This window comes from Silurus aristotelis (assembly GCF_946808225.1).
Source record: "Silurus aristotelis genome assembly, chromosome: 10".
NCBI classification, from domain to species: domain Eukaryota; kingdom Metazoa; phylum Chordata; class Actinopteri; order Siluriformes; family Siluridae; genus Silurus; species Silurus aristotelis.
Window position 1 is genome coordinate 22,585,801 of NC_139583.1, and position 21,414 is coordinate 22,607,214.

At 36.2% G+C, this 21,414-nt stretch overlaps 1 protein-coding gene and 2 long non-coding RNA genes across 5 annotated transcripts in view; 1 reads left to right on the plus strand and 2 right to left on the minus strand.

Annotated features, from left to right (window-relative positions):
* Positions 1–14,097, plus strand: part of fam168a (family with sequence similarity 168 member A) — a 42,651-nt gene extending 28,554 nt beyond the window's left edge. For all 3 annotated transcript variants that reach the window (XM_083553177.1, XM_083553178.1, XM_083553179.1), the window contains 4 exons: positions 4,813–4,955; positions 6,164–6,344; positions 11,194–11,324; positions 12,803–14,097. In XM_083553177.1, coding sequence (XP_083409303.1) covers positions 4,813–4,955; positions 6,164–6,344; positions 11,194–11,306 — 437 coding nt within the window. In that variant the 3' untranslated portion in view covers positions 11,307–11,324; positions 12,803–14,097. The remainder of the gene's footprint in view (positions 1–4,812; positions 4,956–6,163; positions 6,345–11,193; positions 11,325–12,802) is intronic.
* The window catches only part of LOC310732588, a 325,505-nt gene that overhangs the window by 41,893 nt on the left and 262,198 nt on the right, over positions 1–21,414 (minus strand). The gene's annotated exons all lie outside the window — the stretch shown is intronic.
* LOC310732566 lies at positions 14,706–20,204 on the minus strand. Its single transcript, XR_014535499.1, has 2 exons — positions 18,628–20,204; positions 14,706–18,594 (listed from the first exon to the last, which is right to left on the minus strand). It is a non-coding gene; the product is annotated as an uncharacterized lncRNA (long non-coding RNA).

Here is a 21,414-nt window from a genome sequence, read left to right on the forward strand (position 1 = left end):
TCAAGTTTCTCATTTGCTTCAACTAGAGATGAACCTAAGAGAGTAGAACTATGTTTATATATTTACATTTTATCCTAACGCATATCTAACAAATGGAGTTAATTCTCCTGCCAACAAATTAGTAAACTCATTGACTAATTTACTTTAGACCACTAAACCCCAGGCTTTGCCATTATTAAGGAATATCTTCAGTCTGAGTAATGCATTTGCATTCAGCTATGTGTTTTTGTCGACGTACACAGTAAAGATTCATTAGTGTATGAAAGGGATCGTACACTAATGAATCTTTACTGTGTACGTCTACAAAAACACAATCGCTCCTAACATAGCACAGGTTTTATAAAAAAAATAACTATTTACCTTTTATTATAAAATATACACCTAATTGACAAAAGCTTTTTGGACATCCTATTTCACATTTGCAGTACGTATATTTACAGATGTGCGTGTGTGTGTGTGTATATATATATATATATATATATATATATATATATATATATATATATATATATATATATATAAAACTAGCTAGCTAAAACATGCACAAGTTTCTCTTTGGGAAAGGTCAGATTTTTGACAGTCAGCTAAAAAGGAAAGGATCCATGAAAAAGATTAAATAGAAAAGTCATAACATGCAATAAAACATCTAAATTATGAAATATTACACTATGTCGATATCAAGCTGTAGATAAAAAATATTTGTTTAAATAACTTTTTAATGATATATATATATATACAGTGAGGAAAATAAGTATTTGAACACCCTGCTATTTTGCAAGTTCTCCCACTTAGAAATCATGGAGGGGTCTGAAATTGTCATCGTAGGTGCATGTCCACTGTGAGAGACATAATCTAAAAAAAAAAAAAATCCAGAAATCACAATATATGATTTTTAAACTATTTATTTGTATGATACAGCTGCAAATAAGTATTTGAACACCTGTCTATCAGCTAGAATTCTGACCCTCAAAGACCTGTTAGTCTGCCTTTAAAATGTCCACCTCCACTACATTTATTATCCTAAATTAGATGCACATGTTTGAGGTCGTTAGCTGCATAAAGACACCCGTCCACCCCATACAATCAGTAAGAATCCAACTACTAACATGGCCAAGACCAAAGAGCTGTCCAAAGACACTAGAGACAAAATTGTACACCTCCACAAGGCTGGAAAGGGCTACGGGGAAATTGCCAAGCAGCTTGGTGAAAAAAGGTCCACTGTTGGAGCAATCATTAGAAAATGGAAGAAGCTAAACATGACTGTCAATCTCCCTCGGACTGGGGCTCCACGCAAGATCTCACCTCGTGGAGTCTCAGTGATCCTAAGAAAGGTGAGAAATCAGCCCAGAACTACACGGGAGGAGCTGGTCAATCACCTGAAAAGAGCTGGGACCACCGTTTCCAAGGTTACTGTTGGTAATACACTAAGACGTCATGGTTTGAAATCATGCATAGCACGGAGGGTTCCCCTGCTTAAACCAGCACATGTCCAGGCACGTCTTAAGTTTGCCAATGACCATTCGGATGATCCAGAGGAGTCATGGGAGAAAGTCATGTGGTCAAATGAGACCAAAATTGAACTTTTGGGTCATAATTCCACTAAACGTGTTTGGAGGAAGAAGAATGGTGAGTACTATCCCAAGAACACCATCCCTACTGTGAAGCATGGGGGTGGTAGCATCATGCTTTGGGGGTGTTTTTCTGCACATGGGACAGGGCGACTGCACTGTATTAAGGAGAGGATGACCGGGGCCATGTATTGCGAGATTTTGGGGAACAACCTCCTTCCCTCAGTTAGAGTATTGAAGATGGGTCGAGGCTGGGTCTTCCAACATGACAATGACCCGAAGCACACAGCCAGGATAACCAAGGAGTGGCTCTGTAAGAAGCAAATCAAGGTTCTGGCGTGGCCTAGCCAGTCTCCAGACCTAAACCCAATAGAGAATCTTTGGAGGGAGCTCAAACTCCGTGTTTCTCAGCGACAGGCCAGAAACCTGACTGATCTAGAGAAGATCTGTGTGGAGGAGTGGGCCAAAATCCCTCCTGCAGTGTGTGCAAACCTGGTGAAAAACTACAGGAAACGTTTGACCTCTGTAATTGCAAACAAAGGCTACTGTACCAAATATTAACATTGACTTTCTCAGGTGTTCAAATACTTATTTGCAGCTGTATCAAACAAATAATTAGTTAAAAAAATCATACATTGTGATTTCTGGATTTTTTTTTTTAATTATGTCTCTCACAGTGGACATGCACCTATGATGACGATTTCAGACCCCTCCATGATTTCTAAGTGGGAGAACTTGCAAAATAGCAGGGTGTTCAAATACTTATTTTCCTCACTGTGTATAGATAGATAGATAGATAGATAGATAGATAGATAGATAGATAGATAGATAGATAGATAGATAGATAGATAGATAGATAGATAGATAGATAGATAGATAGATAGATAGATAGATAGATATTCTCTTTGTACACAGGGGCATTGTCAGGCTGGAACAGCTTTGGGTCTTCTAGTTCAAGTGATAGGAAAATGTAATGCTAATGCATCAAGAGGCATCATATACAATTGTGTGCCTCTAACTTTGTGCAAAGGTTTTAGCAAGAACCACTTATGCTCCCATATAATATTCTCCCAGAAGTCCGTTGAAGAACATTGACTTGTGCCTGTCATAAGAATTCAGAAACAACACAAAGGTGTAAATGAATTAAATGTGCAGGAATTTCTTTCCACCATTACACTTCATATTGCATCCTACAGTTTATATTTTTTATATATAAATTTTTTTAAACACCAGCCCATTCTTAACCTCATTAGACATACAGTATGTCTTGTCTCTATTTTAAGGATATTTGAATGTTGCTGTATGTATAAGGCATGCGTTATTGGATTCACATGCTAGCTCTTAAGAAATAAAAAAACATTATGTATGCTGATTACATTTTGTACTGATGATTTTCTATAGTAGTAATTCACCTTACTTAGAAAAGGCATGATTTTTCTGCATGTCAATTGAAATGCAAGGGCCTCTATGCTGATCAGTTCCTATAAATAAGATCTGGCCTTTTTTATGTCAGTTCCCATAAAAGAGATGTGGACTTTGTGCATTTCATTGATAGAGACATGGTTTGTCCGTCTGTCGGTTCAAATGAAAGGGGTGTGGCCTCAGTGCCTGTCAGTTCCAGTAAAAGTGGCCTCCCTGCCTGTGCTTGTGTCTGTTCTTGTGATTTCTGTGAACGGGTGATGTTTGACTTGCTGCTGTGGCCCATGCCATGAGTTTGTCGAGTTCAGTACAATTTGCTTTGTCATGAAGTTCGGAAAACAAACCCATAACTTGTCTAAACGAAGTGCATTAGTGAAGATAAGCAGGATAGATATAAGTGGCTCATATATTTAATACCAAGAGGATTAGTATGGATTAAATCTCTGGTCTGTAAAGAGCTTTGTTTGGACTGACACATAACAGTTTGGAAGCTTTTTCTTTGTGCATGTAAATAATGGAGGCCGCCATCTGATCTCTGTCTATTTTGTTCTTTCTTTTCTTTTTCTGTTTCTCTTCTCAGTCTCTCTATTATGTCTAGTTTAGCTCACTTCAGTTCGATGTCTACTAGCATAGCTTGAAATAATTATTTTATTTAGAATGGTTCGATTGCTTTACTTTGCTTTACTCTGAGTTTTATGATTTATTATGTATTCTTGCATTATCTTGTGGTTGAGTGCAAAAGTTCTTAGCACAATGAGTGAGACAAAGAAATCTCATTTCTTTTCTTTTTTTTTTTTAAGACATCTATTGTTTACATTTGTTCACTCACTTTTGTGCACTGAAGAATTTAGTTCTAAAAAAGCTTTTCTAAACTTGATAAAAAAAAAATGAGTCTAATGGGCTGTACATACAAAGTTCAGCTCCACCACTTTCAATTCTCTGTGTAGCTTTCAGTTCCTGTCAGTGGTAATGTTTAGAAATAATAATATGCATTGGATGGTTAAATCTGTTTTAGATATTTTGTATTATTATTTTGTCCTGGTTAAAAAAAATGTATTCTAATTTTTGTCATTTGTAAAAGAGAGATATATCTTTACTTTAAAGCCATGGAGGACCACAAGTGTGTGTCAGAGTGTAAAAACATTGGCTATATTAGTATGTATGTATGTATGTATGTATGTATGTGTGTATGTATGTATGTATGTATTAATTAATTATAACCATAATTAAAGCCAAGCACACAATTAGATCAGAGTTGTATTGATATATCAATAGTTTCTTGTGTATCATTTCTTTAATTGAATGCAGACCCAAGTGACCCTAAGACCTCTAAGGTATATTTGTATATTTTCATTTGCACTTATTTTTCAGTATCCCTGGAAATATTACCTGTTACCTGTGAAAACATTCAGGTTCTGATGCATATCCTGTTCACACAAGGAATACATTTAGGTTTCTGTACATGTATACCCCTATGCAAAAAATAAATTCATAAATTACAAGGACCATTAAAGACTTTTATATATATATATATATATATATATATATATATATATATATATATATATATATATACATACATATACATACACACACACTGTATCTTCTTCTTCTTCTTTCGGCTGCTCCCATTAGGGGTCCCCACAGCGGATCATCCGTCTCCATACCACCCTGTCCTCATATATACATATATGTGTGTCTTTAATGGTCTTTGTAACAAACCATTTGTCAGAGTATGAGTAAGGATAAAACAGCTGCACTCCTGAGACTTTCCTGTGCCACCATTTGGTTGTCCACTAAAAACATATTTTGTTCTCTACCTCAGGATACACTGCAGGGACTCCGTTTAAAGTTCCACCATCCCAATCGAATGGAGCCCCACCACCATATTCCCCCTCTCCAAACACATACCCCTCAGCCATGTACCCCATTCGCAGTGCCTATCCCCAACAGAATCTCTACACTCAGGTAAGGGAGCTCTGACTGAGACCAGGGGTCTTTTATTTGTAACACTGAACCACATCGTGTTGAAAGATGATAATTCAGATTTCACTGGGTGAAAACTTTCTGCTGGCAGGAATTTGAGGTGTGTGAGGTGGTGCATTAGGCTGGTGTAAATGACTAACAGCAGCATTTATGAAAATTACTGTTAATATTATTTACTGAGGATTGAGTAAAAGGGGGTGGATTGTTTCATTTTTCACAACCCAGTCTAGACAACTACTTTCAAAGCTCTAAGAAGCATTATGTAGGCGTGTCCTATAGTATATTTCTGAAGTGTTTTGGGAAGTTTCACATTTACTATTTCTAAAAACAAAATTAGTTAAACTATGTGCAAATTGGTTTAATAAAGGGGTCTGTAGAAGATTGTCTTTTACATTGACAAAGTAAAATTATTTGTAGCTATTTGCTGCAATATTAATGTGTGCACTGAAGATGCAGAATACAAAACAGTATATATGCAAATGCATTCATTTCTTACCCTTAGTATGCTTTATTAAGCTTGATGTTTACTTGAGGAACAACGCTTGCGCGCATAAATTAATACAAAGAGTTAATATAAAGCCTGAGGGAGCTAATATCTGCCATTTGTAGGTATTATAAATCTTTTTTTTTTATATATATATATATATATATATATATATATATATATATATATATATATATATATATTTATGCCACATTATGTAAAAATAAAGAGATCAATTGTATTTTTGACTAGTGCAAGTGCAGTAATGTTAGTTTATAAAATGCTGGCTGCACATTTACAACCTCAGATGACTAGTGCATTGAGATTCAGGGATTCATACATACAATGGGATCACAAAATATTCATATTTCCTATTATTTTTTAGTTTTTATTCATTTCATATTTTTTTTTTTACAGTTGAAGGTACTATTCAGTTGTGCATATACTATATTTTTGGGTTTCCCTTTTTTAAGGGTCTCTTGGGATTGTTATATTTAGTTGATATTGAGGAAAATGCAAAAACTGGTCTCAGTTTGCCAACATTAATTAACTTCTTAATTTTGGAGTATGAGGAAGTTAGAACTTTTAATCCTCATATTATTATTTATTATTATATACAACAATATACATTTGTAAAAATGTGATTGAAAAGTTATTTTTAGCAACTGACATTCTAAATAACATTCAAATGCTACTGTCTCTATAGGGAGCCTATTACACTCAGCCTGTGTACGCTGCACAGCCCCACGTTATCCATCACACCACAGTGGTGCAGCCCAACAGCATCCCTTCTGCCCTATACCCTGCCCCGGTGCCCCCTGTGACCCAGCGACCCAGCGCGCTTACCATGGGCATGGTGGCAGGAACCACTATGGCCATGTCTGCAGGTCAAACGAAGAAACAAGCACGCACGCACACACACACACACACACACACACACACACACACACACACACACACACGCATTTTATGGCAGCGGTAGAACCTTTTGACTTCTGTATGTTGCCCTACACATATATATAAATGTCTTCTTCTTCTTCTTTTGGCTGCTCCCATTAGGGGTCGCCACAGTGGATCATCTGTCTCCATTCCTCCCGGTCTTCTACATCTGCTTCTTTCAACCCAACTACCTGCATGTCTTCCTTTACCACATCCATAAACCTACTTCTTGGCCTTCATATTTTCCTCCTTCCTGGTGGCTCCATCCTCAGCATTCTCCTACTGATATACCCCGTGTCCCTCCTCTGCACTATGCCTCCTATGTCCAAACCATCTCAATCAGGCCTCTCTCACTTTGTCCCCAAAACATCTTACATGCGCTGTCCATCTAATAAACTCATTTCTAATCTTGTCCATCGTTGTCACTCCCAATGAAAAACATCTTCAGCTCTGCTTCCTCCAGCTCCACCTCCTGTCTTTTTCTCAATGCCACTGCCTCTAAACCATACAACATCGCAGGTCCCACCACAGTCCTATAAACTTTCCCTCTCACAGATACACTTCTATCACAAATTACTGCTGCTACTTTTCTCTAGCCACTTCACCGTCTGCACTCTTTTCTTCACTTCTCAAACACACTTCTTTGCACTGTTGAACCCAGGTACCTGAATTCCTCTGCCTTCATTATCTCTTCTCCCTGCAACCAGACCTCTCCATTTCCCTCCCTCTCATTTACACACATGTACTCTGTCTTACTCCTACTGACTTTCATTCCCTGTCTCCCCAGCACATACCTCACCTTTCCAGGCTCTTCTCAACCTGCTCCCTACTCTCACCACAAATCACCATATAATGCGCAAACATCATAGTCCATAGAGACGCCTGTCTGACCTCGACGTCAATCTGTCACCACTGCAAACAGGAAAGGGTTTAGAGCCGATCCTTGATGCAATCCAACCTCCAACTTGAACCAGTCTGTCGTTCCTACTGCACACTTCACTGCTGTTACACTGTCCTCATACATGTCCTGCACCACCCTCACATACTTCTGTCACACCAGACACACCAATACCACAACTCCTCTCAGCACATTGTCCTACACTTTCTCTAAATCCACAAACACACAATGCAACTCCTTCTATACTTCTTCATCAACATTCTCAAAGCAAATAAAGCGTCTGTGGTACTCTTCCTTGGCATGAAACCATACTGTTGAACACAGATGGTCACCTCTTCTTTCAGTCTGGCTTCCACTACTTTTTCCCATAACTTCATGGTGTGACTGATCAACTTTATTCCCCTGTAGTAACTGCAGGTCTGCACATCTTCTTTATTCTTAAAAACCGGAACCAGCACACTTCTTCCTCCATTCCTTAGGCATCCTCTCACCTTCCAAAATCCTGTTAAGCAATCTTGTTAAAAACTCCACTGCCATATCTCCTAAACATCTCCACGCTTCTACTGGAATGTCATCTGGTCCAACCGACTTTCCACTCTTCATCCTCTTAATTGCTGCACTCACTTTCTCCTTACTAATCCTATCCACTTCCTGCTTCACCATCTCCACACCATCCAACCTTCTCTCGCTCTCATTTTGCTCGTTCATCAGCTGCTCAAAATACCCTCCATCTCCTCAACACACTCTCCTCACTAGTCAACACATATCCATCTCCATCTTTTATTCCTTACCTTTCTAGCTGTCTCCCTAATCAGTAGTTGCCCAATCATGCAGCACATCTTCACAACCACCGCGCCCTTGTCTGACCTCTTCCCTGAATCTCACACTACAGTATTCCTCCTTCAGTTTCCACCATCTTATTCTTCTTTCAGTCCTCACTCTCCTCCTCTTCTTCTTCACCTCCAAAACCATCCTAAAGACCACCATGCAATGCTGTCTTGCTAAAAACTGTCCCCTGCCAACACCTTACAGTCTCCAATCTCTCTCTCATTCCTTTCCCTAAGACCATACCTACCCATCACCTCCTCATCACCTACTTTCCTTCACCAACATGGCCATTAAAGTCTGCCCCAATCACCAATCATTCTTTCTTAGGTACACCATCTACCACTTCATCTAACTCACTCCAAATGTTTTCCTTCTCCTCCATTTCGCAACCCACTTGTGGAGCATAAGCACTGATGACATTTATCATTACCTCTTCAACTTGCAGCTTCACGTTTATCACTCTATCAGAAACTCTTTTCACCTCCACTACAGTCTTACTGTACTCTTCCTTCAGAATCACCCCTACACCATTTCTCTTTCTATCCACACCATGATAGAACAGTTTAAAGCCACCTCAAATGTTCCTGGTCTTACTCCCTTTCCACTTGGTCTCCTGAACACACAACATATCTACCTTTCTTTGCTTCATCATATCAGCTACCTTGCTCCCTTTACCAGTCATAGTACCAGCATATAAAGTGCCAACCCTAACCTCCCCTCTCCTACACTTCTCCTTTTCCCGCTGTCTCTTTAGACGTCTTCCTCCTCTCCTTCTCCTCCTTCGGCCAACAGTAGCCCAATTTCCATGGGTACCCTGTTGGCTAATAATGCCTGTGACGGTCGTTGGTAACCCGGGCCGCGACCGATCCGGTATGAAATTGTGGTTTGTGATCCACATATTTGATTTGGCACATGTTTTACGCTGGATGCCCTTCCTAACGTAACCCCCACCCCCCATTTATCCGGGCTTGGGACTGGCACTAAGAGTGCACTGTTTTGTGCAAACCTAATGGCTGGGTTCTCTTTTTAAATCATGAAACACACTCAGATTGCAGTCATTTTGTGCTGTCAAATCATTAGGGCAGCAATGCACACCAGGGTTTTTGCATCACATTTAAGCAATTTATATTTATATTGCATATATATATGTATATATAACATCAATAAAAATCAATACACCAGTAGATATTTGGAGTTGACATAAAGAGGTACAGTGGTGTGAAAAAGTGTTTGCTTTCAATTTTTTTTTGCATGTTTGTCACACTTTAATATTTTAGATCATTAAACTAATTTAAATATTAGTAAAATATAACACAAGTGAACACAACGTCCAGTTTTTAAATGAAGGTTTTTATTATTGAGAGAAAACTACATGGCCCTGTGTGAAAAAGTGTTTGCCCCCCTGTTAAAACTGTGGTTTATTACACCTGAGTTAAATTTCTCTAGCCACACCCAGGCCTGATTACTGCCACACCTGTTCGCAATCAAGAAATCTTTAAATAAGACCTGCCTGACAAAGTGAAGTAGACCAAAAGTTCCTCAAAAGCTAGACATCATGCTGAGATCCAAAGAAATTCAGAAACAAGTGAGAAAGAAAGTAATTGAGATCTATCAGTCTGGAAAAGGTTATAAAGCCATTTCTAAAGCTTTGGGACTCCAGCGAACCACAGAGTAATGATTCACAAATGGCAAAAACATGGAACAGTGGAGAACCTTCCCAAGAGTGACCGGCCGACCAAAATTACCCCAAGAGCACAGCAACGACTTATCCAAGAGGTCACAAAAGACATCCAAAGAACTGCAGGCTGTACTTGCCTCAGTTAAGGTCAGTGTTCATGACTTCACCATAAGAATGAGACTGGGCAAAAATGGTCTGCATGGCAGAGTTCCAAGACGAAAACCGCTGCTGAGCAAAAAGAACATAAAGGCTTGTCTCAGTTTTGCCAGAAAACATATTGATGATCCCCAAGACCTTTGGGAAAATACTTTGTGGACTGACGAGACAAAAGTTTAACTTCTTAGAAGGTGTGTGTCTCATTACGTCTGGCGTAAAAGTAACACCGCATTTCAGAAAAAGAACATCATACCAATATATAAAAATATAAAATATGGTGGTGGTAGTGTGATGGTCAGGACCTGAAAGACTTACTGTAATAAATGGAACCATGAATTAAAGGATGAAAAAATCCTGAAGGAGAATGTTCGGCCATCTGTTCGTGACCTCAAGCTGAAGCGAACTTGGGTTCTGCAGCAGGACAATGATCCAAAACACACACATTTACATTTACATTTGCGGCATTTAGCAGACACCCTTATCCAGAGCGGCGTACAAAAGTGCTTTAAAGCTCTAGTATTGAATAAATCTACACTGGTACGCAAGATTACAAACTTAATATAAATATAACTCGAATTCTACAAACTTGGAAAGTGCTTATTTAGGTATTTCAGGAATTTCCAGCTAGTCCACCTCTGAATAGCTGAAGAAAAACAAAATGAAGACTTTGGAGTGGCCTAGTCAAAGTCCTGACCTGAATCCTATTGAGATGCTGTGGCATGACCTTAAAAAAGGCGGTTCATGCTCAAAAACCCTCCAATGTGGCTGAATTACAACAATTCTGTACAGCGCTGTAACAGACTTATTGCAAGTTATAACAAACACTTTTGATTGCAGTTGTTGCTGCTAAGGGTGGCCCAACCTGTTATTATTTTTAGGGGGCAAACACTTTTTTACACAGGGCTATGTAGTTTTGGATTTTGTTTTCCCTTAATAATAAAAACTTTAATTTAACAAACATTAGTTTGATAATCTGGAACATTAAAGTGTGACAAACTTGCAAAAAATAAGAAATCTTTAAGCAAACCATAATAATAATAGCTTGATGTAGCTAACTAATAGATAAAATAATTGGCTACATGTTGGCTAAGTATAAAAATTGCCAACTTTAATTTCTGCCTCTATTGTTCTAATCATAATCTTTACAGATAGCAGTGCCTATTTCTTTATACTTTGATAGATGTTGCTGCTGAGTTGTACAAAGACTAAAAATAATGCCATGTGATTCTTCAAACAGGAACACTTTTGACCACACCCCAGCACACTTCTATTGGTCCACACCCAGTTACGGTGCCAACATATCGTCCGCAAGGAACGCCTGGCTACAGCTATGTGCCACCTCATTGGTAGAGCCCACTTGTCAATCATGTAAGTTCTTTTCTCCATTTGCTACGTTATTAAATATTGTTTTAACTCATAAGCTTCCCTGTTGGTTTCCTTGTGGTTGAATTGTTACTTTTATATTTGTGCACATAGACTGAAGTGTAGGTTTATGATTTTTTTATTTTTATTTATTTTTTATTTTTTAATAAGTAGGCAAGTCAGACAACTTATTTAGCTTTGCAATCTGCATGCAATTCTGTGATGGTCTCATCCAGTGGTCTCATCCAATGATCCCAAGATAAATCCTGGATTTTCCATGACCCGGGGTTACTGTAGATGAGTGGATGAGTGATTATTGATAAATGGTACTAAAACCTGATAAAAGTGGAAAAACGTAAATGGCCCAAGCTGTGACCTCAACCCCACTGAACACATTTGGGGTAAACTGGAACACAAAATCTCTCATTTGATATTAGTGCCTATCTTTACTAACACTCTTGTGGATGAATGTGGTTCCAAAATTAAATGGAAAGGAGAATGGAGACTGTTCTAATATGCACATTATTAAAACCTAGCCAGGTGTTTTCATACTTTAAAATTAACACTTTAGCTACAAAACAGCCTTTACTTGATTACCATCATTACCAAGTATGAATGTTTTTAGAAGCTATTTTTTTAAGTGTTGATTCCCTTTATACCTGGAGATCTTTTGTGACACCTCCAGAAGTAACCCAATAACCTCCAGTCTTTTGGGCAAATATTCTACTAGATTTCGATGCAGGGGTGTGAAGATTAGTGTTCATTCAACCATAGGGGCATTAATCAAGTCAGATACCGATGTTGGGTGAGGAGACCTCAGGTGCAGTCAGCGTTTCCCAAAGGGGGACCAACATGGCTACTATTCCATAATTCAACACTATACTGGACTGTAGTTAATTGGAATAACAAGATAATGACCAAATGCATGCTATTTAGAGAGCAAACAGTTAGCTGGAGTGGTATCTTATTATGGTATGGCCTGGCCAGTCACCACACCGAAATCTTTTTGAACTGCTCTGGGATGAACTGGTTCACAAGGTCAAAAAGAAAAAATAAACCTTATTTAATATCTTGGCAAGTTTTACAAGACGCATGGCAAAATATTTCATCTGCATTTTTGGAGAAGCTAACACTGTATGTAAATATTTCTAAGGCTCTAATAAGGTTTTGGCTGATGATATAATTTGTAATAGGGAAAGAAATAATTTTAATTAGTAAAGAATGCAGGATTTTTGCTACCGTTCACAAATTGTTGGACCCCACTGTAACGATAAGGTATGTACAGTATATAGAGTATATTTTAAATAATTTCCATAGCTCTATTTCTGCCAAGATTGTTTCTACACTACAAATACCTTTTCTTATGCTGCAAGTGGACTTGTTTGTAGTAGGTGATTAATAACTTTAGAGATATTCTTGGATGTTAAACAATCGTAAAACACAGCATTCAGATTCTGACGCCTGTTTCTCTTTTTCTTCACCAGATCTGGAGTTAAATGTCGTATGCAAAATCCTCAAGTTTTACACGGGCTCTCTGTGATCAGCAGCCGCGTCTGCCGGGACAGAAGAAAAAAGGGTCACTTTATGCATTCTTATGTCTTATTTTGTAAAAGCTGCTTTTAATTTTTTTTGTTTTTAATTATATTTAATTTTTCCCCCGTAATAATTTCCTCTTGTATTTTAGTCTTGGTATTCCTGACCTATTTTGTTGCATTTGTTTTTTTTGTTTTGTTTTGTTTAGTTCAGTTTAATTCGCTAATTATTAAGTCAACTCCTGCGGAAACTCCAGAATGATTTTGACCAATTACGACTTTGAAACAATGTGCTTTTTTATGTTGTTGTTGTTGTTGTTTCCTGTTGTTGTTCCATATTTCCACCAATGAGTGGGAATGTACATTGCACCATGCTCATCATCATGTCTGTCATGCCAAATATAAGGTTTAGATAGTAGTGCAGGGTGTTTTTGTTTTTGTTTTCCTTACATTTGTGTAGATTTGTAATTTCTTTTTCCAGATTCCCTTTTCAGAGGGGCTGAGACGGGTTTCTGCTTTTTTCGGGTTTTTGATTTTACACAACTTTACTTCACTTCATCTTCTAGCATTGATAACAAGGGTGTCTTCCAGCTTGTAGCAGTTTAATAGGTACATTTGTAAGAAGTTTAACAGTGCGTAGAGCAGCTCTACGTCATTCAAACCTTCATTTAGGATGTCGAGCGCTTACACTAATCTCACTTATTAACTTAGTGAAGGACTCAGATTTCTTTATTTATTGGATCATCTGGAAATAGAATAAGTTTCCAAACTATGACATGCATATTATATTTCTATAGATGCATGTAATGTGCAGAGATGCGTTTTGGCAGTGGCTTGCAGTTGCACATACACACTGAAACATCTGCCAACACAAAGTGTCAGTGGAGGCAAGTGATGTAATAAAATAAATTTTAAAAAGGCACTTAGGCTTAGGGATTGGGGTCAGATTTCATCTTACAAAAAATACGTGCCAAAACAGGACGTTTGGGACCGACTGGGTCATGGGTTAATATTCATGATTTCTGTATTTTGGTAGATCGTATGTATGAAACACATTAAGTAAGCAAAAGAGGAAAAGCAAACATGGCAGGAAATTAAACATCTCTTCAGTAGTAGCTTAAGGGAAGGTCCTTTTTGAACACCACATGAGCGTTGCTGCAGGACAGTCGGCAGGAACAAAAGGAAAGTGTAGAAGATTCTTATAGTGAAACCAAATGTGATTTATATATATATATATATATATATATATATATATATATATATATATATATATATATATATATTCAGCTTCTCCAATTAGGGGTTGCCACAGCGGATCATCCGTCTCCATATATATATATATATATATATATATATATATATATATATATATATATATATATATATATATATATATATATAATGTGTGTGTGTGTGTGTGTGTGTATATGTTACTAGTAATACATTTAGCTGTGAATAATTGTAAAATTGTAAATTTGTCCCATCTATTTCTTCTCAGCAAGTATGTATATGTGTGTGTATATATTACACACACACACATCATACTTATTTTGCATCGTGTACTCGCATCATGACAAATTGAGTATGCAACTAAAATAAAAAACATTTAAAAATAATATTTAAAAAAACTAACTGAAGCTTAGTTATTATTCCTCACTATATTTCCATTAAATTGTGTTTTCTAGGCTAACTAGTAAAATTCTGTTTCCTTTGCACTGGTCATGCACCAGTTCCAATCAGCAACCAGCTTGTGATGTTCAATAATGATCTGCTCTTGTCATTTTTATCTGATGTCTATGTTTTTGAATTTGTGGTTGTGTTTTTGGTTTGTTCATGTTTTGCATTTACCACAGGGTTGTTTTTTATCATACATTATTCTGCATTTGGAATGAAGTGGTGATGATGGTAGTAAGCAGTAGCCCAGCATTGACATTACAAGGTGACAAAATACTACCCCAGTTTTTGTTTGTTGCATGCACTCTTTATTTTTTACAGTGTTATTATTTTTCAAATAAATTTTAATATTAGCCTATTTCTGTTGCTTTAAACAGTATTCGTTTAACAAATTGTTAATATGTCAATATTGTGACTATTCAATATTGCAGGAAAAAAAATCCTTTTTAATTGTCGTTGTGCCAGAATCAGAGAATACAGTCTCTGTGTATTGGCTGTAGGCCATTGGAAAAGGTTTAATTTGGGAAAGACATAAGTTTTTTTTGTTTGGGTTTTTTTTTTTTTTTTTTGTTCTTTTTTAATAGAATCTCAAATGTATGGTCAAAATAATGACTAGCTGACTATCAAGGGCTCTGATTTTTGCCATTGACCACCATTTTATAGTTCAAAGATCTTTTTCAATGGACTTGATGTCACACTAAATTTACAACCTCCGAGATATGTGCATCTCAATTTCTGACTTCCAACAAAATGAAAGAGTATGGCTCCAGACACTCTACAATAAATAGTGCTGCTTATTTACTTTTAAATTAGATTAGGATTTGCTTTAGCTCTATTGACATACAGACCTGACTCTAGAACACTGAGTTATACAGTTTGCCTATCACTAATGTTAAGCTTTTTGTTAGTTTTTGAGGTTTTACTTTTTTAAGAGAGCAAAGAAAATAGGATTATTTTCTACCTTGATCAATAGCTAAGGTCAAAAATTCACCTCATTATTACTGTAGGTAAGCAGCAACACTCAGTCATGCCCACATTTTTAACATATGGCCTTCAAGCCACACCCACTCAGGGTCATTCATATTTTCCCATGAACACACCACATGCCATATATGGACTCCCGTTTTACAGGCAATCCTTTCTAAATTGTAGTTGTGACTGATCGCTTTGTCACTTTCTAGTGTGAACATAGGCTAAGGAAAAGTAGGGCATAAAAGAATGGCATTAAGGTGGCCAGTTGAGAAATCCCCTCGTCCTTGTTGAACATTTCGGTCATGAGGCTTTGCTGCACAGATTTTAGAAGTATTTGTTAAATGCAATAAGAAAAACTGCCTCGATGTATAACAGTGTTGCAAGACAGAGAATATCATGAATCCTATTCCCTTGTAATCTACGAATGCACTACAGTACATATCAGTTAATTTATGAAGTAATATCAGCATATTGTCACATAGTTAAATAATAATCAAATATACGGTACACACTATTTAATGATCTACTAAAGGAAGACAAGTATATACTACAGTACCCATTAGGCTTGATTAAGAATGTGCCGATATTCTGTTTTTGAATCTTTTAGGGCAGCCTATACAAATATTACCATAGCATTGTATATATTCAAAAACTATTTCCTGTATCTTTCTCGTTGACTAGCATGTCTTTTTTTTCCCTTAGAACTTAAGGACTTTCCTGGGAGAAAATTCTCCCAAGAAAAATCTCGAACAAACAGCCTTGTGATGAGCGCAAGCTAGGTTATAGTTAGCTGACTAACATAGATAGCTAACTTTGCAGTATATGGGCAGCTTTGAGATAATATAGTTTAACTTCTTGATTTTGATCGCAGAGTCAGCACCTATGAACAGAAATACACTCTCAGACATGACAATTTGGGAACAAGTTTCATGTTGAGAATACACAACCATAGTAGCCACCTTTCAATAGAAACTCATCGAGGGCATGTGTTGAATATTGTGGTTTATCCTATTATTATAATTATTATTAATATTATTATTATCATCGGCACATCCCTAGTCATGGAGGTGATATTATTCTCAGTAAACATATTTATCGTTCAGGCTACTCAAACACTACTTTAAATATATTAATCTGAATGAGAAGTTTCACAGAAATTTTATGCAACATAATGGCACAGGCGGGTTCGAGCTCTTGAGGTCGGTTTTAGCAGAGCCGTGGAGAAATATTCCTTTATCAAAAAGGAGAGAGTGAGAGGATAAATAACTTTTACAATTCATTTACTTTTGCAATTAATTACTTAATTGCATATATGTACGGCAGCATAGAAAACCCCTTCATTTCAAAAACTTCTAAAGTCAGAAATTGTCAGAATACAAAATTGGTGTTGGTGTTTCATATTGTGTTTTTTATTTTGTATTTTTTGGGGGGGGACATTATCCCTATAACAACCAACATTTGCCATGTTAAGTCTATTCACTGGCAAAAATGTAAAATAAAAAAAAAACAAAAAAATTAAGTTAGCACATTTAAACATTCCATAATAGAGGCTATGCTAAGCAAGTTAACGATTGTCAGTACTCGGCAAATGCTTCAGACTGAGGGTGCTAGCAAGCAAATGCCGGATATAAATAAATGGCAAATAGAAGGATGTGGACAAGAATTCGAATGCCCACATATAAGCATTTCTGTCTCTACTTTCATTTATATGCGAAGGAAGTAATGCCTTGCATAAGTATTTACCCCTGTTGCATTTTATCATGTATTGTAGTATTAAAACCTAGAATTGAAAATGGACATAATTGAGATGTTTATGATGTAGGCAATATGTATCACAAAAGGTAATTTAACAAAAATGCAGTTATTTGTTGGTTGCATGATTATTCATGCCGTGGGTCAATACTTAGTAAAAACACCTCTGGTTGCAAATAAAACAAGATGTTTTCTGGGATGTGTAAATAAACACACTGTTCATAAACTATACCTTACTTTCCGGTCCAAGGTCCTGGTTCTGGAATTCTGTAGAGACTGCATTTTTTTCATCTTTTACACCACTAATTTGTGGAGGAAAAGAAAACATATACCACATGATCATTTCCTGTTTTTACTTACGATATAAATCTGTCACAGCTGTAATGATTAAAATGCTATGAAAATGAAACTGTGGGGTTTATTATATAACTAATAGACAGTCCTCACTGCCGTAACATTTAAAACATTCTCATTACAAATATCTAATTATAACTATTAATCTAATATACTGATAAATAAACCAAATGCCCACTGCAAAACTAGTCTTCAGATTCAGAGCTGTGGTGGGAAACCTTACTTGGTCAGATTGGATGGGTTACCATTAGTGAAGTCTCCCACCAAATTCTTTGACTTTGGTTTAACACATTCAGGTTCTTAATTTTGAACCATTCCACTGTAATTTTGACTTTAGACTTTGGGTTTATTGTCCCATTCGGCCCTAGTTGAAAGTAAACACTTATGTAAGGGAGCATATTACAAACATTGCCAATTTGGTTGATGTTTTTTCATCCAGTGAGATTTTCTCTTTTCCACAAATGTCAGAGTGGTCTAAAAAATGAAAACTTTGTGTTTCATTACAGTTGATTATTTCTCTGTATCACATCCGTAAATGACATGAAACCCGTTCGCCACCACAGACAGGAAAAACGACAATGATACCTAATTACAGCATATAAAATCCATTTCTCGATTTGTAGGAAGTATAGCTGAATATCAGGCAAGCAGGGTTTCTGTTTCTAGTAGTCAAGTTGTTTGTTCATGCTGATGTGATATTACAAACAGGCGCTGAACTTGCCTTGCTAAGATACGGGATAGACTACAGGCAGATGCTAATGCTATCATGACTAACTGAGAGGTTAAGATGGTAAATAAACAAGAGGTATTTAGTTTGCATATTATTTAAGTATTGGTGAGGTATAGGGAAAATAACTTTTTTTTACTTGTTAATTTGAATGCTATTCTTTTCTAAACCAAATTACTAGCATTCTACATGGTGTCCTGGTACTTCATGTATACAGTGCCCTCCAGGATTTTTGGCGCCGCAGAGTGGTGCAACACAAAATCATCTCCTTATCAGCGAAGGAGTTTCAATCCTTTACCATTTTAACACAACATTAATTAGTGATGCAAAATGACAAAATTACTGGCACCCCAACATATAAGATATAGTTAAATAAAGCCAATAAAGTTGGCGAGATAAGAGATCTAGTGGTCAGGGTTTTTTCCCCCATTAAAAATAACGTTTGCATTTATTTAAAAACATTAATTGAGGGTTTTATGGTGTTATTTTGATAGAGCCACAATACATACTTTCTCCTATTATTTGTCACATAGATATTTAATCTGTAATATTAATTATCATTAAACTATTAAAACCTAGTATGTCTGGAGGGCACTGTAAATATTTAAACAGAGCTTGGTTTTTCTTTCTGTCACTTTCTCCTTTTCAATATAAATGTCCAAATGTCCATCTATCTTAATAACAGTATTATGGCAGGCAGGAAGATATTGGTTTAAACTAGGACAAATCAGATCTGTAATGCAAGACTTAATGCAATCAATGCAATTTTAAAGTTATTAATCAGTTCACTGGTTGAGGTTGCTTCTGAGACGGAAGTCGGAACCTCATAACTCGAAAATGTAGGATTTTAGAAGTGTTTTTGTTGATATTTTTACACTAACAAAAGTTGGTTAGATTTAAAAGTAAATGAGTCCACACTTACCTGTAATTACTGCGCTTTCGACCCTAAGTGTTATTTAAGTTTTTATTAATGATTGATGTTACTTTTATTCTTAAGAAAAAATGATCAGGAGTGTGGTGCGTAACCGTGTGAGGGAAATTTCAGAGCACAGGTCTTTAAACAGGTCTCTTCCACTTGTTTAACCCATCGCTTTTTCTGTCTTTATAACGGCCTGCTTCAAGTAAAATTGTGGTGCTGTTGAATTATCCGATCCTTCTTTAATGGCTCTTGTGCTATACTGAAATTGTCAAATTCAATACTTTATGGTTGCAGCTTGGGCATTAAATTGATTTATAGTATTATTGTTTCATGTTTTACTTTCACTCAGAGTATCATAGGCTTGCATCCTTGACTGGAAAAGACACCTACTGATGCTCTGTATTATTAATTTTTTATTATTATTATTTCCAACCAAGGAAACGCATTTGTCCGCTTTCCTAAAAATAAAAAAATTTTAGGAGAACAAAGACCTCCCCAAAACTACTATATTTCAATGCCTCTATGATGATTTAACATGCTTTATATTTATTCCAACTGAATATAAGAATACACCTAGTCTGCTGTGTTTTGCTTGCTCTTAAAATCGGATACTGAAGAGGAAAGTCAGCGTCTTCCAAATAAACACAAAGTACAAGAACGCTTGGATCATTAGAACATTATACTCTTCTCTGTTTTGTAGCAGGTTTTACACACACTTGTAAAACTGAACTGAATGCTCTTATGAGGTGAGGAGACCTGTTTCAGGCCTGTGATATGAAGTGTAAATCTGTTTTTTTTATTTTTATGGGTTTTTATATAAAAAATTTTTGTTGTTTATTTTTATTTTTTGGAAAGATCAATTAGTGATCTCATTGACAGAATTATGCCAAGTTTGTAATTGTATAATATTTACTGTAAGATGTAGAACGTTGAACTATTAAAAATTTTCCCAAAAAAAAAAAGGATTTTTTTTTTATTTTTTTCTGCACTTATACATCAGTGACTATGCACCTTTACAAATGGATTAAAAGCCTCTTGCACATGTTCCAAAGTCTATCTGAAATTTTTATCATAAAGTTTTTCATCTTCTCCTTCTTTCACCTTATTGGGGGTGAACCTTATTTCAAATTTATCCCAAATCTACCATTCTGTACTGAATGCTTCTAAAAAGCTGTCAAATTTAACGTCTCTGGGTCAATCAATTGAAGACTTTACCAGAGTAAATTTAGGGTTTGCCACCAGATGTAAACTATTGGTAAGCGTAAAAAAAATAAAAAATTCTAAGTCGCATTCATGAAAAACTATGCCTACCATTGCATTAAAACTAATTGTAATAAAATTAGAAATCTAAAATTAAATTAAAAAAATTATAAAATGAATCATTAAATAATGTATTGTCAGTGGTCAAGGTAATCCATGACTAAAGGGTTTAATTCCCATGACTGCTAGTGGAACTCAACACATCTATGTGCTTGGATTTCATTTCTCTCTCACATTTGTGGTCTAAAGATTAATGTAAATGATTCAGTTTTGCAATTGCTACTTTAAACTGTGTGGGAATGGAGTACACTGTGAAAATTGCAAATGTTGTGTACGTGAACTAGTAATTGTGTGTAAATACTGTTTGCACTTCATTAGAAAACATTTCAGAATTATCATAGATCAGCATGTTTCACTTCTCTCTCATAAACTCAAATTTCCTGAATGAAGAAAGTTACATACGCCAACTAAAACTCGTCATTTCACTCTCTGAAAGTACCTTTCCTTGTTGCAGGGCCTTATGGACCTTCATTGTTAACTGTGTTAACCTTAAAAGCATATCAAATGTACTTGGGTACATCAGAGGTCCTTAAAATCCAAGCCTGTACCTTAAATGAACTGTTTAACATTTACTACATTCATATTTAAAGGTATTAGAAACATACTTAAGGAATGAAAGTTGGAAATCTGCCTAGTAGCACAGTAGCTAGTAGTGTTTAAACATGTTATAGACTCATGGTTATTTTTCGTCTGTGTTTTGCTACAGTAAAACATAGGCAACAGCAACATATCTAACCAACTGTGATGATTTAATTAATTTTCAAATTCTTAGTTTTTTTGATCTGCTAAGCAGAATTTTCAGCTACAGTTTTTACTGGCAGAATAGTAATCAGTTAATGTGGAATG